Below are 13143 nucleotides of genomic sequence, written 5' to 3' on the forward strand. Positions count from 1 at the left end.
CCGTAGGGGGGCTGGACTCCCTTAGAGATAGGGTGAGGAGCTCAGTCACCAGGGAGGAGCTCGGAGTAGAGCCGCTACTCCTCCACATGGAGAGGAGCCAGCTGAGGTGGCTCGGGCATCTGTTTAGGATGCCTCCTGGACGCCTCCCTGGGGAGGTGTTCCGGGCATGTCCCACTGGGAGGAGACCCCGGGGAAGACCCAGGACACGCTGGAGAGACTATGTCTCTCGGCTGGCCTGGGAACGCCTTGGGGTCCTCCCAGAGGAGCTGGAGGAAGTGTCTGGGGACGGGGAAGTCTGGGCATCCCTGCTGAGACTGCTGCCCCCGCGACCCGGCCCCGGATAAGCGGTAGAAAATGGATGGATGGATGGATGGATGAAATGTGAAAATCACATTTAAAATAAATGTATAAGTAATAACTCCACAGTGAACAGAGTCAGCCTGCTGTTGTATGTTGGGGTCAGCTCAGTGGTGCACACTGAAAATTTTGAGAACCGCTGGTTTAGAGGATAGTTGCTTTAAATTTTGCAAAGAAAACAGTCTCCAGGACTCAGTTTGTGGTTTAAACCATAATGTTGATGTTTGAAAGTTAACATTTACAGCCCCTTCACATGAACTTTATCTGGTCCCTGGTGACTGTCAGCACCACTGCAACCTTCTCTCAGTAGGACGAGGATCTGACAATGAACCTCAGGTTTTTAGCAGGTTTTTAGCTGAGTTTTTCTGATATCTTCTCACATATTTAGACAGTTATTAACCAAATTCATCAACAGAGCACAGATTTCGTTGTATTAAAATGGACCACAGTCTCTGGACATCTATTCATGTTGGGCTGCTGAAACATTTAAAATACAGGTCCTAATCAACTTGTGAACGAGGCTACAAATTGACAATGTCTGCGGAGGCTTTATTAGATGCACTGAAGTGAAATAGCAGACAGCAGAAACCCTCCGATGGTTTTTCATATTACAGAGCGGCACTTCTGTAATCAGAGTGTGATGTGTGCTGCTGATGGAAGCCGGCCTGTCTGCTCAGGATGCAGCGCAGGGCTTCATTCAGTGCGCGGCCACTGCTCATTTAATATTCCTTTCAGGCACAAATGAGAAAAAAGAAGTAGTTTCACGCATTTGGAATTCTCTGGCATGATATTAAAGCTATTTGTTTAACAGTTATCGCCGAATTCACTTTGCATAAACAGTGCTGAATTGCATGCTAACACAGATAAATAGTGCTATTAGTGTGTGTGTGTGTGTGTGTGTGTGTGTGTGTGTGTGTGTGTGTGTGTGAGTGTGTGTGTGTGTGTGTGTGTGTGTGTGTGTGTGTGTGTGTGTGTGTGTGTGTGTGTGTGTGTGTGTGTGTGTGTGTGTGTGTGCTATCGAAGTGATCAACGCGGATGACACCATGAGAACATGACACCTGAAATGAGGCCTTTTGTGAGGACTGCTCTGGCTAAATGAATGTGATGCTGTGGAGTTCATGTTGAGGAGAGAGCTGCCAAACACATCTGAGAGATCATGAACATGAATTTAGCTTAGAAAGAAAAGAAGAGAAAAAAATGCAATGAGGACGAAGATCTGAGACAAAGTTAAATCTGAAAACAGGAGCAACACAAGAGGTTCACAGATGATTACAAGAAATACTGGTTCATACAGGATCCATTCATTGGAAATATAACAGCTCTCACATGAAGTCTTTCAGGGGAACAGTGAGCTAAGGTTGCCGGTTCGATCCCTGTCCCTCTCATTTGAAACTAAAGCCCAGATGGAGCTCAATAGATGGAGCGCCTCACATGCCATTTGTCTCCATCACAGTGAGAATGGGTGAATGGGTGAATGTGACTAATAATGTATGAACAAAGAGCTTCAGGGCTGCTAAAGGAGCGGAAAGACTAAATCCAATACATAACAATTTGAAAGTGAATTCAAAGAATCAAATCAGAAACAGAAGAAAAAATAAAGACTTTGTGCCAAACAACACAGTCAAAGAGTGACAGGAGCACTGAGGTCAGCAGAAGAGGGCAGAGATGGAGATGAAGTTGTGATAAAACAGAAATAAAGTGAAGAATGAATAAATAGGAGTGAAATATTTTAATTAAAACTTCATTTGAACAAAGCAAAAGAAAAGCAACAGAGGCCACGACGGCAGGCTACACATGGAGAATCCGTGTACTTCGCTGTTAAAGACCTTTTCAATTCTAGATTTTAATTTCGGACTGAGCTACACTGTTCTAATGCTACGCTCCACCTGTCAATCACTGCTGTAACGGAGGTAGTGCCAGCAGATTGGCTGGGCCTGGAAAAGTTTAAGATGGTCTTCTCATTTTAAACTGCAAACACCGCAGCAAAGAAAGCTACAGATCCATACCTGAGCTTGTAACAGTTTATTTTCCTTCTAACACAAAGTGCTGATGAAGTGTCTGATTGTTCTGTGAGTCTGATCTGGACTTAATGGGATTAGGGAGGAGGAGGGTGGAGGTGGCGGAGGCCGAGGAGACAGTCACAGGTGGGACTGTGACCAAAACCACTGATGGTGTAAGTAATTGGGTTCCCCGCTGCTCACTTCTAATCGCTGCAGTGATCAATGTAATGTGCTGGAACAGATGAGTGTGACCTTTGTCTCACACACACCAACGCACACAGAAAAATCTCGTTTTTAAACTGCTCGCCTCTTCAGGCGACTGCAGCGTTCCGCTCTCATCCAGATGTTTCTTTTGATCCTTCACCAGCGGACTTTTGAATCTTTGCAGAGATTATCCAGCTTACAGCAGCAGGAATACGGTTTTCAGAGTCAAACAATGCCGTCAGGAAAAGGGAAATCTGATTAATGTAAAAAAAAAAAAAAAAAGGTGTTTGTGTTTGTGTTTGTGAAGGAACTTCATCCACAGAGTTTAAAGCGCAACACAGAAAATATCTGATCAAAAAGTCTGCTGATGAAAGTCACGGGGAGCCAGCTGAGGAAATGTCCCACGCAATCAGAAACAGTGCAAATGTCTTCAAAAAAATCAGAGTGAGCCATTAAAAAAATCAGAAAAGTTAAAATCTGTATCGAGTTTGTTAAAGTTAATTAATTAAAAAAGATATACCAGGCCACCTCTCAAAGAGATCTCAGGCCTCTGTTGAATCTTGTGTGCACTGCAGCTGTCAGATGTCTCAGTGTTCTTTGCTGGATGAACAAACAGACTTTCAGTTTCGGTCACGTGGTAGCTGTTATTTTCAGTCTGACTCGTTGCAGCCATGGTTTCTCCTGCAGCCCCCCGGTGTCTCCTGCTGGGACCCTCCTCCCGTTTCATCATCACCCTGCTCTCTCCTCACTTTGATCTCCTGATTAAATCACATGTAACAGCCCTGCGGTGCACGATCCATCCACCCGCAGCATGAGACTGCACCAGTGAGGAAAACTCCTCCTGCACCAAACCTGGCAACCCGGTAACTGATCGGGTAGAAACCCTCTGCTGGGCTGAAATGACAGATCCCTGGTTTGATAATGAATGTGTTCCACCAGCTGTTTATTTTTTTCCAACTGGGTTCATTAAAGTTTCATCTCAGCTCCAAAAAACCTGAATGAATTTTTTAATGGAGGGATCCGCTTCCTGTCAAAGCTGACACCAGGAAGAGGAGCAGACTGCTGCCAGTCTGAGTCCGACGTGTTCGGGTTTATCAACACAGCAAACGGAGACGCCATGCGGAAGAACCACAGCGGTGTGTCTGGACACGTGGATAATTTAGATTATTGTGACGACAACAACAAACTCATCGTCACTTCTTTCAGGACAGACTGTGACCAAACAACCACAAATCAGGTATCTGGTTTAGAACCTGTTTAAAAAAAACTCCATGTCTGGTAATCAAGTCCAATATTGGAAATACTTAGGACAATATATATTACTAAAAGCAAAGGTTCTTTTCCAAAGACCAGGGAGGTATTTTTGTTATTTACCTGACGGTTTCGGCAGCTGTCAGCTGTCTTCTTCAGAGAGTCACGTGATGTTGTTGTGACGTATCTTGTCAGCTGATTTATACAGGTTTTGGCGCTATTCTCCCACAAGATACGTCACAACAACATCACGTGACTCTCTGAAGAAGACAGCTGACAGCTGCCGAAACCGTCAGGTAAATAACAAAAATACCTCCCTGGTCTTTGGAAAAGAACCTTTGCTTTTGGATTATAAATTGGAAAGACCAATGAACCTTTTTGGACTAATATATATTACTCATCGAGAAACAAAGGAGTTCTATAAAAATGGTGCATTCATGGGGACTTGGAAGCAAAAAATACTCTTCTTAGTGGGAAAAGCCAATCTGAACTCCATCAAAACAGGAACTTTTTCTGAAAGATGAATTCTGAAGTAAAAATCTATCAAGATTAAAGATGTCATTGGCTTTTTGCCATTTTGCTTGACTGTCTTGAAGACCTTAGTTCTTAACAAATGCTGACGCAGAGAAAATGTTACAGAAATGAAGTCCACTTCCTATTTTCTTTACTTTACATCTTTTGCAGCTCATTTCATTTTATTCTCTGGTCGTGTCCCACTGTCGCTCTTTAATGACAGGTCAGGACCCGGATCAATACCGAACTCACTGAAGTAAAATATGCTGCAGCCTAAACCTGAGATCGTCAAATGCAGTAAGTCAGCATCGAAAGCTACTTTCACGATGAACAACAAAATGACGAGCACAAAGGTAGGACATGTTTAGAGTTTGATTTGAGCATATTGAGCTGTAACGCGTCTCCTCCGAACCTCCCGTCTCTTCTCCACTCACCTTGATCTCTTTACGCGTGTCTCCAGGTTTGAACACCAGCGTTCCTTCGCTGTAGTCGTAGTCTGAGCCGGCGTTGGCCGAGCCGTCCTCCGTCCTGTAGTCCACGTAGAAGGTGTTTTCCCCCAGACCCCCTGGAAACAACCACAACACGAGAACACATCGAGGATTTAACGGCTGTGAAACATCTCTGTTTAGGTTCAGTTCTCGACAAAATATAAGCTTTTCATCCTTGTCTCTGTTTAGATGTTGAGTCGTTTGTGAGGAAGCGCTGGGTGCTTCTACCTTGACAGACGACGGCCAGCGTGAGCACGCCGCAGTTCTCCATGCACTGACTGTGGGCGCTCTCGAACGAGATGCGGCTGCAGATCTCCAGGTCGTCGTCCTCCGGCGCCTCCTCGTCCGTCACCGCCGTGCGGCGCGCGTGGTCGGCCGCGTGCTTCTTCAGGACGTTCCCGGCGCCGATCATCATGCGGGTCGCCTGCAGAGGAGGCGAAGGCAGAGTGAAGAGTAGAGAAACCGTCAAGAAATATCTTTTTATTAATGTACCCATAGAGATGGGTCCGAACTCATAACAGCTTTTGAGGTCTGCAGAAGAGTGTGTGTGTGTGTGTGTGTGTGTGTGTGTGTGTCACCTGTATGCGGTAGAAGGCCCTGCTCTTCTGCTGGTGCAGCAGAGCGTAGTAGTTGGCCAGCTCCACCAGCTGGTCCAGCTCTTTGTCTGGATATTTCTGCTTCAGCTCCTTCAGGATGCGAATCACCTGCAGCAGAAGACACATACACACTTCACTTATCTGAATAACACACACACACACACACACACTGCAGGCACAGGTGATCACACAAACACTGAAAGTGTCGGTGTTCAAAATCTTATTTTTTGCAGGAAAGTGGAAACGAGAAATTTTGAGTTCAACACAGATCATTCAGGGTCTGTAGGAAAAGAAATATGTTCAGAGTCGAACATTTCCCACACACACTATGTGACACACTGCACATCACACAACAAACAAATAATCATGTGGAACAGAGTTTCAGCAGGTTCTATCCTCACATCACAGCCAGAACTGCTGAAGTCGTGTATTTAACTAGAACTATATTAATCCTGTTTGGTAACCAAATCCCTGTAAAGAGTGTTTGTTGTGTTTTACTGACAGTTTGCTCCTCTACGCTGACACCAACCACTGCTAGCTTATTCAGCTTCATCCTATCATTGATATTTGAACTTCAATGCTGTTTATTTTGGGTTCTTTTCTATGTGGAGCTAAGTTCGATAACTTCAGTCTGAGATGAAAAATGCATTTTTATTCTATTTTATCATAAATAAATGGATGGATGGATGGATGAATGGAAGTATTGAGAATAAAAACCTCCTGACACTCGAGAAGCTCTCTTTCGCTGCAGGCTGAGTGATTTCCATGTGTTCCTTCTGCAGCTCACAGAGTTCTCTCTTCACTTTCAGCTGAAGATTAAAAACCCATAAAGGTCCCTGGCTTGATGGAGGCAGTGCGTCGCCCTGTTCTGATAATCCACATGTGGAAATGAGATGCAGCATAAACAGGACATTTGTTACATTTACGTTCCTGCTGTCTCCGGTAGGAAGAGGATCCATTACTCAGAACACAACCGCTCAAACGGTTTCTTCTGCTACCTGACTTCTTTTTTGCCTGTGAGAAGGTGAGATTACTGATCGATTACAGCTCACAGTGTGTGGTGATGAGTGTGTCTGCTCATACTCTCTGATTCCGTCTGTGTGTGCTGTCAGCTCGGCTCCAGTTAGAATCCAGTTAGTTTTACCAGCAGTCACCAGTGAGAGGGTTTAAAGAGGCGGCAGGCGGTGCTGCTGGTCGCGATCGGGCTCCAGTGTCCAGTACTGTCCTCGTCTCACCTCCTTGCGGCTCTCGTCCAGCTCCTTGCTGCTGTCCACGTTGACCATGGCGCTGTTCGAGTTGGGCAGGTTGCCCCCGGCGCCCGTTGCCATGGCTCCCGCCGCTCCGCCGATGCTGTTGGCGGCGTTGCCGTCCTGCGCGCCCCCGCAGTTCTCGGCAGGAACCACGGCGCCGCCGCGCGGCGGGAACTTGCCGTCCACTATCATCTCCATGCCGCCCTTGTTGGGGGTCAGGTCCCCCTCCGTCTCCACGACGATGCCGTGGCGCTTGTCGGCGCGGTAACGCTTGCCCATGTACTTGTAGAAGAGCAGGCGGCGGTCCGCGATCCACGCCAGGATGACACACACGGGGAAGTACAGCAGGGTTACCAGGGCCTCCCACACCTGACACACACACACACACACACACACACACACACACACACAATGTTGATTCATTCAACATTAATAACCAGCAAAATGAGGAAGAAATGGAACTAATTTGCTCATTAACTTCAGATCCATCAGCCAGTGGCAGGAAGATGTTCTGTAATCTGGATGTTAGCTCAGATTCGTGAACTAATGACAAAAGGTGAAAAGCAGCAACCAAGAGAGGATTTCCCCCCTGCGCGGTCCCCGTGTGAGCTCGCCGTGCAGGGCTCACCTCCACCACGCCGGGCGACATGATGGACAGGATGAGGTAGAGCCAGATGTAGGCGAAGATGCTCCAGAAGGCGGTGATGAAGAACACCCGCAGGTGTTTGATCTTGCGGGTCTCTCCGTTGGGGATGGTCCACACGCAGATCCCGATGATCACAAACATGTTGAAGGCGGCGCTGCCGACGATGGTTCCCGGGCCCAGCTGACCCGCCTCGAACTTGTGGCCGCAGACCTGCGGAGGACGAACCGGAGGTCTGATGTTAAACTGATGTTATGGTTCACTTTGGCTGGGGTCATTGGTTTGTTTTCTCTGCTTCATTTCTGTTTTTTGGATGAGGTATATCACATCCTGATGGGTTTCTTGGCAGTTCTTAACGTCAATGCAGCGAAAAGTTCCAAGTGATTCAGCATAAAGTCAAAATGAGACGTTTATTAAGAAGAGAAGCTGAGAGAGCTGATACTGTCAGAGAATTCATGGAAAGTCCTCTGATTATGATCAGCACTTTTCTCTCTGTGTGTGTGTGTGTGTGTGTGTGTGTGTGTGTGTGTGTGTGTGTGTGTGCGTACCTCGATGACAGACAGCAGGATCTCGGGAGCGCTGGAGCCCAGAGCCATCAGCGTCAGATTGGACACCGTCTCGTTCCAGATTCGAACCGTGGCCACGGATGTTTCCCCGTTGGGCATTGTGATGGTCACCTCTTTCTCCTGATGAACCCAACACACACACACACACACACACACACACACACACACACACACACACACACAGCGTGTGTTTAGAGCCACTTGACCTTGTACTGAGCCACGATTATTCTCCTCTCTCACCATTTTCTACATTATTAACTTTGGCTTCAGGCAACAAAGCAACAAGTATCATTTCCACTGTCAGCATAAAATTATTGAGATTTAACAGGTTTTTTTTATGATGTATTGAAGTGGGACTGGGTCATTATAAGTTCTTTACATCACTAGAACACAAGAAGCTTTATTTGTCATTACAGTACAATACGATAACGAGGTCGCGTTCAGTGAGTCGCAGCGAACCAAGAGCATCGCCAACACCTCCTTCCTCTTCCAGGAAGAACCAGAAAGAGCAGCCAGGGGCGACGAGCTATACAGCTCGCTGTTCATAGACAACAGTATACATCTGACGCTGTTTGGATGGGTCTAGGGAGGCCCTCCATCGGCCTATAATGGGTGGGGGTGGGCGGATGGGACGTGGAGGGGAACCCTCACAGGCGGGGATCGTATATGAAGACAATCTGTAGTCAGTGTCCTTGAAAATGGCTTCTGAATGTTTAACAGTAGCTGCTGATTGTCGTCCAAGCAGCAGCTGTGTCCATGAGTGTCTTCTGGTCAGGAACAGGGTCAGATAAGGCCGGTCACTCTGCCTTCAGTCATTATCCGCTGGAAGAAGCCAGAGTCTTTCCGGGGACCAACCCTGGAGACCTGTTAGGAGATGTCCTTTCATGAATACGGAGATGTTCAAATCTTCAACATCCTACGAAATAATGGTTGGGCACAGATGCTGTAGCCTGCAGGAAAAGTCCCTCTGCCACGCCAGCATTCCTCGGTGAAAATACCTTGTCAATTGCGTTGAGGGACCAGCTGATCGATTCCAGGTTTTTAGGTTGGAGGAGTCATACCGACGGACAGGAGTTTCCAAAATTTAACACAATAATCAAGAGCTGCGTCCAAATCTGCGACATGCTAGCAGCTGGAGCAGCTCTTCGCTGTATGCTTCGCTTGTCTTGCATATCAAAGCATCGACACATGAAACTATTGGGCACTTTGCATTTCCAAATTCTTCTGATGAAAACATGAGATCTTCTACATTAAGCAGAGCAGAGCAGGCTGATCAGCAGCGCTTAACGACCGTTTGACCGACAGGAAAACCTCAAAGCTCAGCGGAGAAACTGAGCAGACTGTCTCCCACTGTGGACCCTAACACACCCCAGGATGATGAAATACTTCATCAGTCACTCAGTTCTATCGAGAATGAGTTGAACATCTCGAGCGGGGGACGAGAAGCTGAGCTGAGACGATCACACACATCAGGAAGAGCTCCTCCATCCAGAGAGGTCGTCTCAGTTTCCATCAGGAGTTTACTCACAGCGCTCCACACTGCACCCATAAATCCTCATAACACACACACACACACACACACACACACACACACACACACACACACACACACACACACACACACACACACACACACTCATTTTCAGTGACCTTGGCTTTAATGGAGGTTTTCCTCCATTAACCCTTCCATCTTCCTCCTTTCTGCCACCACAGCCTCTGATACCAGGACGTCCTTCCTCTATCAACCTACAGCCAGCGTCTGCCGACGTTCACACTGGATCTCCTGCGTCGTTTCTTCACGTCTGGCAGCAGCTCAACCCTGTACTGGTCACTTCCAGCTTTTTCTGTCTTTCTAACCAACCATTACATTTCAAACAATTCCAGAACACATCACTCTTCTGACGGCAGAGTGACCGTATCGCGATCAGGATGAGACAGGACTGCGAACGCTTTCTGAGGAGCTTCAGCCTATTGAAGATTTCTATTTTCAGTCAGAAGGAAACAAGAGATTTAGGTGTTCACAGCTTTTTCAGAGATATGAAGAGGAAGAAAGAGGAACAGGGCTCCTGGCAGTGATCAGCGCAGACTTTAGTCTACTGCATCCGTCGTCTCTCAATCTCAGTGTCACAGGTTTGATTCCCTTTCTCCAGCTGCCAGTGTGAGATTCTTCTTCTCATTTCCTTTATTATCATTATTATTACCAATAAAAATAAGAATGCCTTCATTAATGTGTGTGTTGATGGAAGTAAGCACAGCAGCACAGGGACGGAGTGAATCTGTCCTCTTCTGTCTCTCCGCTCTCTTCCTTGCGCTCGTTCTTCCTCCTCCATTCAATCCTCTCAGGCCTCCACTTCTGTGTTTTTTAACACGACTGCGGAAGCATTAAAGGCCACCAGGGACGGCGGGATGAGTGTGGAAACACCAGGCTGACCTGAGAGAAGCAGCTGAGGGTCATTTGCTGTACCGTGCAGGATTAACACATGAAGACGGGACCTGAGCTGCAGAGCGGCCATCTGATGATACAAACACATTTCCAAGCTTCCTGAAAGTGAACATGCCTTCAAACCCTCAACATAACAAGCACTAATGAATAAATGATGTCCGAATCAAACTACAATATACCGCCTCACGAATATATTAATGTCACGTAGGTTTATTTTGGAGACGTACAGTCAGCAAACGGATGAATCAGCTCTCATCTGTGCAGTTAGAAACGTCAACACAGCAGAACACTTCAGGACCAGTGTGGGCCATTAAAAAAGACAAAAACTCCCGAAGAGCAGAAAACGCTGTTTTCTGGAGGTGGGAGCAAATAAAAAGGTTAACTGTGGTCAGAAGGACATTTCAGGTTTCAGGAGAAACACGAGAGCAGAAGAGGGAAGAGGTGGAGAAGAGAGTGAACGAATCAAGTGTTTGATTCACACTGTCATCTCTGCTTGCTCGTGTGGATTACTTCACGTTTTCTCTGCAAAATGACTGTTTTGTTGCACTGAAAGTGAACTGAACTGAATTTGTAATTTCAATCCAATCACAGCAGTTTTCAGAAAAAGCCACGCCCACATGTCACATCGAGAGCAAACAGGAGCTCCTGGACCTGATCCTGAGAGGAAAGCCGTTCTTTAGGAGAGAAACAAGTCATCTGTGCTTTTAGCACACACAACTTCAATACTGTCTTTCAGTGACGTCAACCAGAAACGATGCTCCCCCGCCTTGACCTCACAAGACCCCCAAAACGAAACAAACACCCGATTAATCTACTGAGTGCATCAAAAGCGTTGTACACAGAGTTGTCGAGGACAAAAGGAAAGAGTCTCTGAGGCATTACTAAAACTCGCCATGAGGCCTTTTTACACTTTGATAAAGACAGTAAGTTCATTCAAACATGCACTATTAATAAGAAATCATCTGAAATCACCTCGTTACAAATATTGAAACACCTCTTTGGATTGTTTCCACCTCATCCATAACTCCCCTCTGGAGTAAGACGGCTGCATGTCCTGCACATTTCACCAGGACACACACACACACACACACACACACACACACCCTCTACAGAGAGGTGGAAGCGAGTACTGCTGCTCACCTGAGACGTGATGACCTCGATGGACGCCATGAAGCGGTCTGCGATGATGGACACTCCCAGGAACATGTACATGAGGGACACGAAGTAGACCACGGCCCGGCCCACCTGGTAGCCCAGCGGGGGCTTGTTGGGCAGCCAGACGGGCAGCAGGATGCCGGGCTTGCACTCCGTCTCCTCGTTGCACTTGTCTCTGACGGTGGGGCCGGAGGCGTTACTGTAGGACGAGGAGGACGGGACGGAGGACGGGAAGACGGAGGGCAGCGCCGTCCTCAGGCTGGGGTCCACGCTGGGCCCGCTGCGCTGGGACTCCGGCCGGCAGGGGGGCGGCGGCAGGAGGAAGACCAGGAGGAAGAGGAGGAGGGAGGACGCTGACGGAGACATGGTGGCGTCGGGTTCCCAGAGGAGGACGACGAAGAGGAGGACGGGGTCAGTCCGGAGAAGAGGGAGGTGGGGAGGGGGGGAAACGCTGGGCAGAGCTGAGGTGGTGCGACGAGCTCACCTGGGCGTGGAGAGAGAAGAAGAAACACATCGGACTGAGGCTTATAGGAGAACAGCTGACGTCTGTTTAACCTGAGGAGCCGACGGACGCAGTGGTGCGTCAAAGACACAAGACACTCCCTTTTTTTCAGAATCTTAAGTTTGGGGCACATGAAGCAAAGGATGAAAGAGAAAAACTGATTCTCTGACGAGTGCCAAATGAAAAACAAACAGAAAAGACACCAAGCAAGGCAAAGCAAACTGGTTTTCAGGAGAAACATAAATGTAAAATCAAAAGAATTCAAAAACAGCCGGTTGACCAGTCGATGCCTCCCTCTCCACCTGCTGCAGGTCCTTCCTGTCCTCCGCTTTACTAATGTTGAACAAACACAATAAAAAAGAAACGAAAACAAAAGAGCTGCAATGTTTTCTCTTCTGAAGATTAAGAAAAAACTCCTCTTAAGTTTCCACCACTAACTGGAAAACAGTTTGATTATCGAAGCCCTCCACCAACCACAAATTCACCTTCTGAATTATTTCTTATTAAGATGAACACTGGATGGACGGCAGGTCATGACTCCATTTCAGTGATCAGTTCTCCTGCACATGAAAAATCAGATCATGTTGTGATTTCTGGAATGACCAGATCATGTAAACAGCATCATCAGACAGCAGCAGCTTCATGAAGAGAAATCACATGAAGTGACATTTTAGGCTTCAGCACATCTTTGATCTGATACTGGAAGCTGAAGTCACAATAAGAAACACACAGGGAAAACATGCAGACCTCACACAGAAAGAGCCCAAACGCATACTTTCCTGATCTAACAGAACTACCCACTGGACCACCGTGCCCACGACCACAAACTGCCTCAGTTTTCTGTCAAATCAGACAATAGAATGAATGAATAAATAAATATGGATGCATATGAATGAAATGAGTGTTCAGACATTCACGGACGTCGCTGAGGGAATGATGGCTCCAGCATCTCAGCTCTGATGAAGTCCCGCCTGCAGTCCTGGTTGTAAACACAGAGAAGACACACTGTGCCGCAGTGCTATTCAGAAGAGCTGCTGCCTGTACGCCCACAACACAAACATCCAACAAAATCAATGCTCTTCATCTTCAGCGCCACATCTTATTCAGGAGCAGAGACGCTCCAGTCATCTGGGCCAACATAAGCTCCGCTTCATTCACGCCATGTTTGTATTGCT

General features: G+C 47.1%; 1 protein-coding gene across 1 annotated transcript in view; it reads right to left on the minus strand.

The window, feature by feature from the left end:
- Positions 1 to 11894, minus strand: part of slc8a2b (solute carrier family 8 member 2b) — a 28595-nt gene extending 16701 nt beyond the window's left edge. Inside the window, exons 1-7 of the mRNA XM_030109280.1 lie at positions 11452 to 11894; positions 7851 to 7988; positions 7288 to 7515; positions 6645 to 7028; positions 5392 to 5517; positions 5042 to 5237; positions 4760 to 4890 (exon numbers count right to left, since the gene is read on the minus strand). Coding sequence (XP_029965140.1) covers positions 4760 to 4890; positions 5042 to 5237; positions 5392 to 5517; positions 6645 to 7028; positions 7288 to 7515; positions 7851 to 7988; positions 11452 to 11832 — 1584 coding nt within the window. The 5' untranslated portion in view covers positions 11833 to 11894. The remainder of the gene's footprint in view (positions 1 to 4759; positions 4891 to 5041; positions 5238 to 5391; positions 5518 to 6644; positions 7029 to 7287; positions 7516 to 7850; positions 7989 to 11451) is intronic.
- Between the last annotated feature and the right edge of the window lie 1249 nt (positions 11895 to 13143).

The sequence above is a fragment of the Salarias fasciatus genome, chromosome 14 (genome assembly GCF_902148845.1).
Source record: "Salarias fasciatus chromosome 14, fSalaFa1.1, whole genome shotgun sequence".
NCBI lineage: Eukaryota > Metazoa > Chordata > Actinopteri > Blenniiformes > Blenniidae > Salarias > Salarias fasciatus.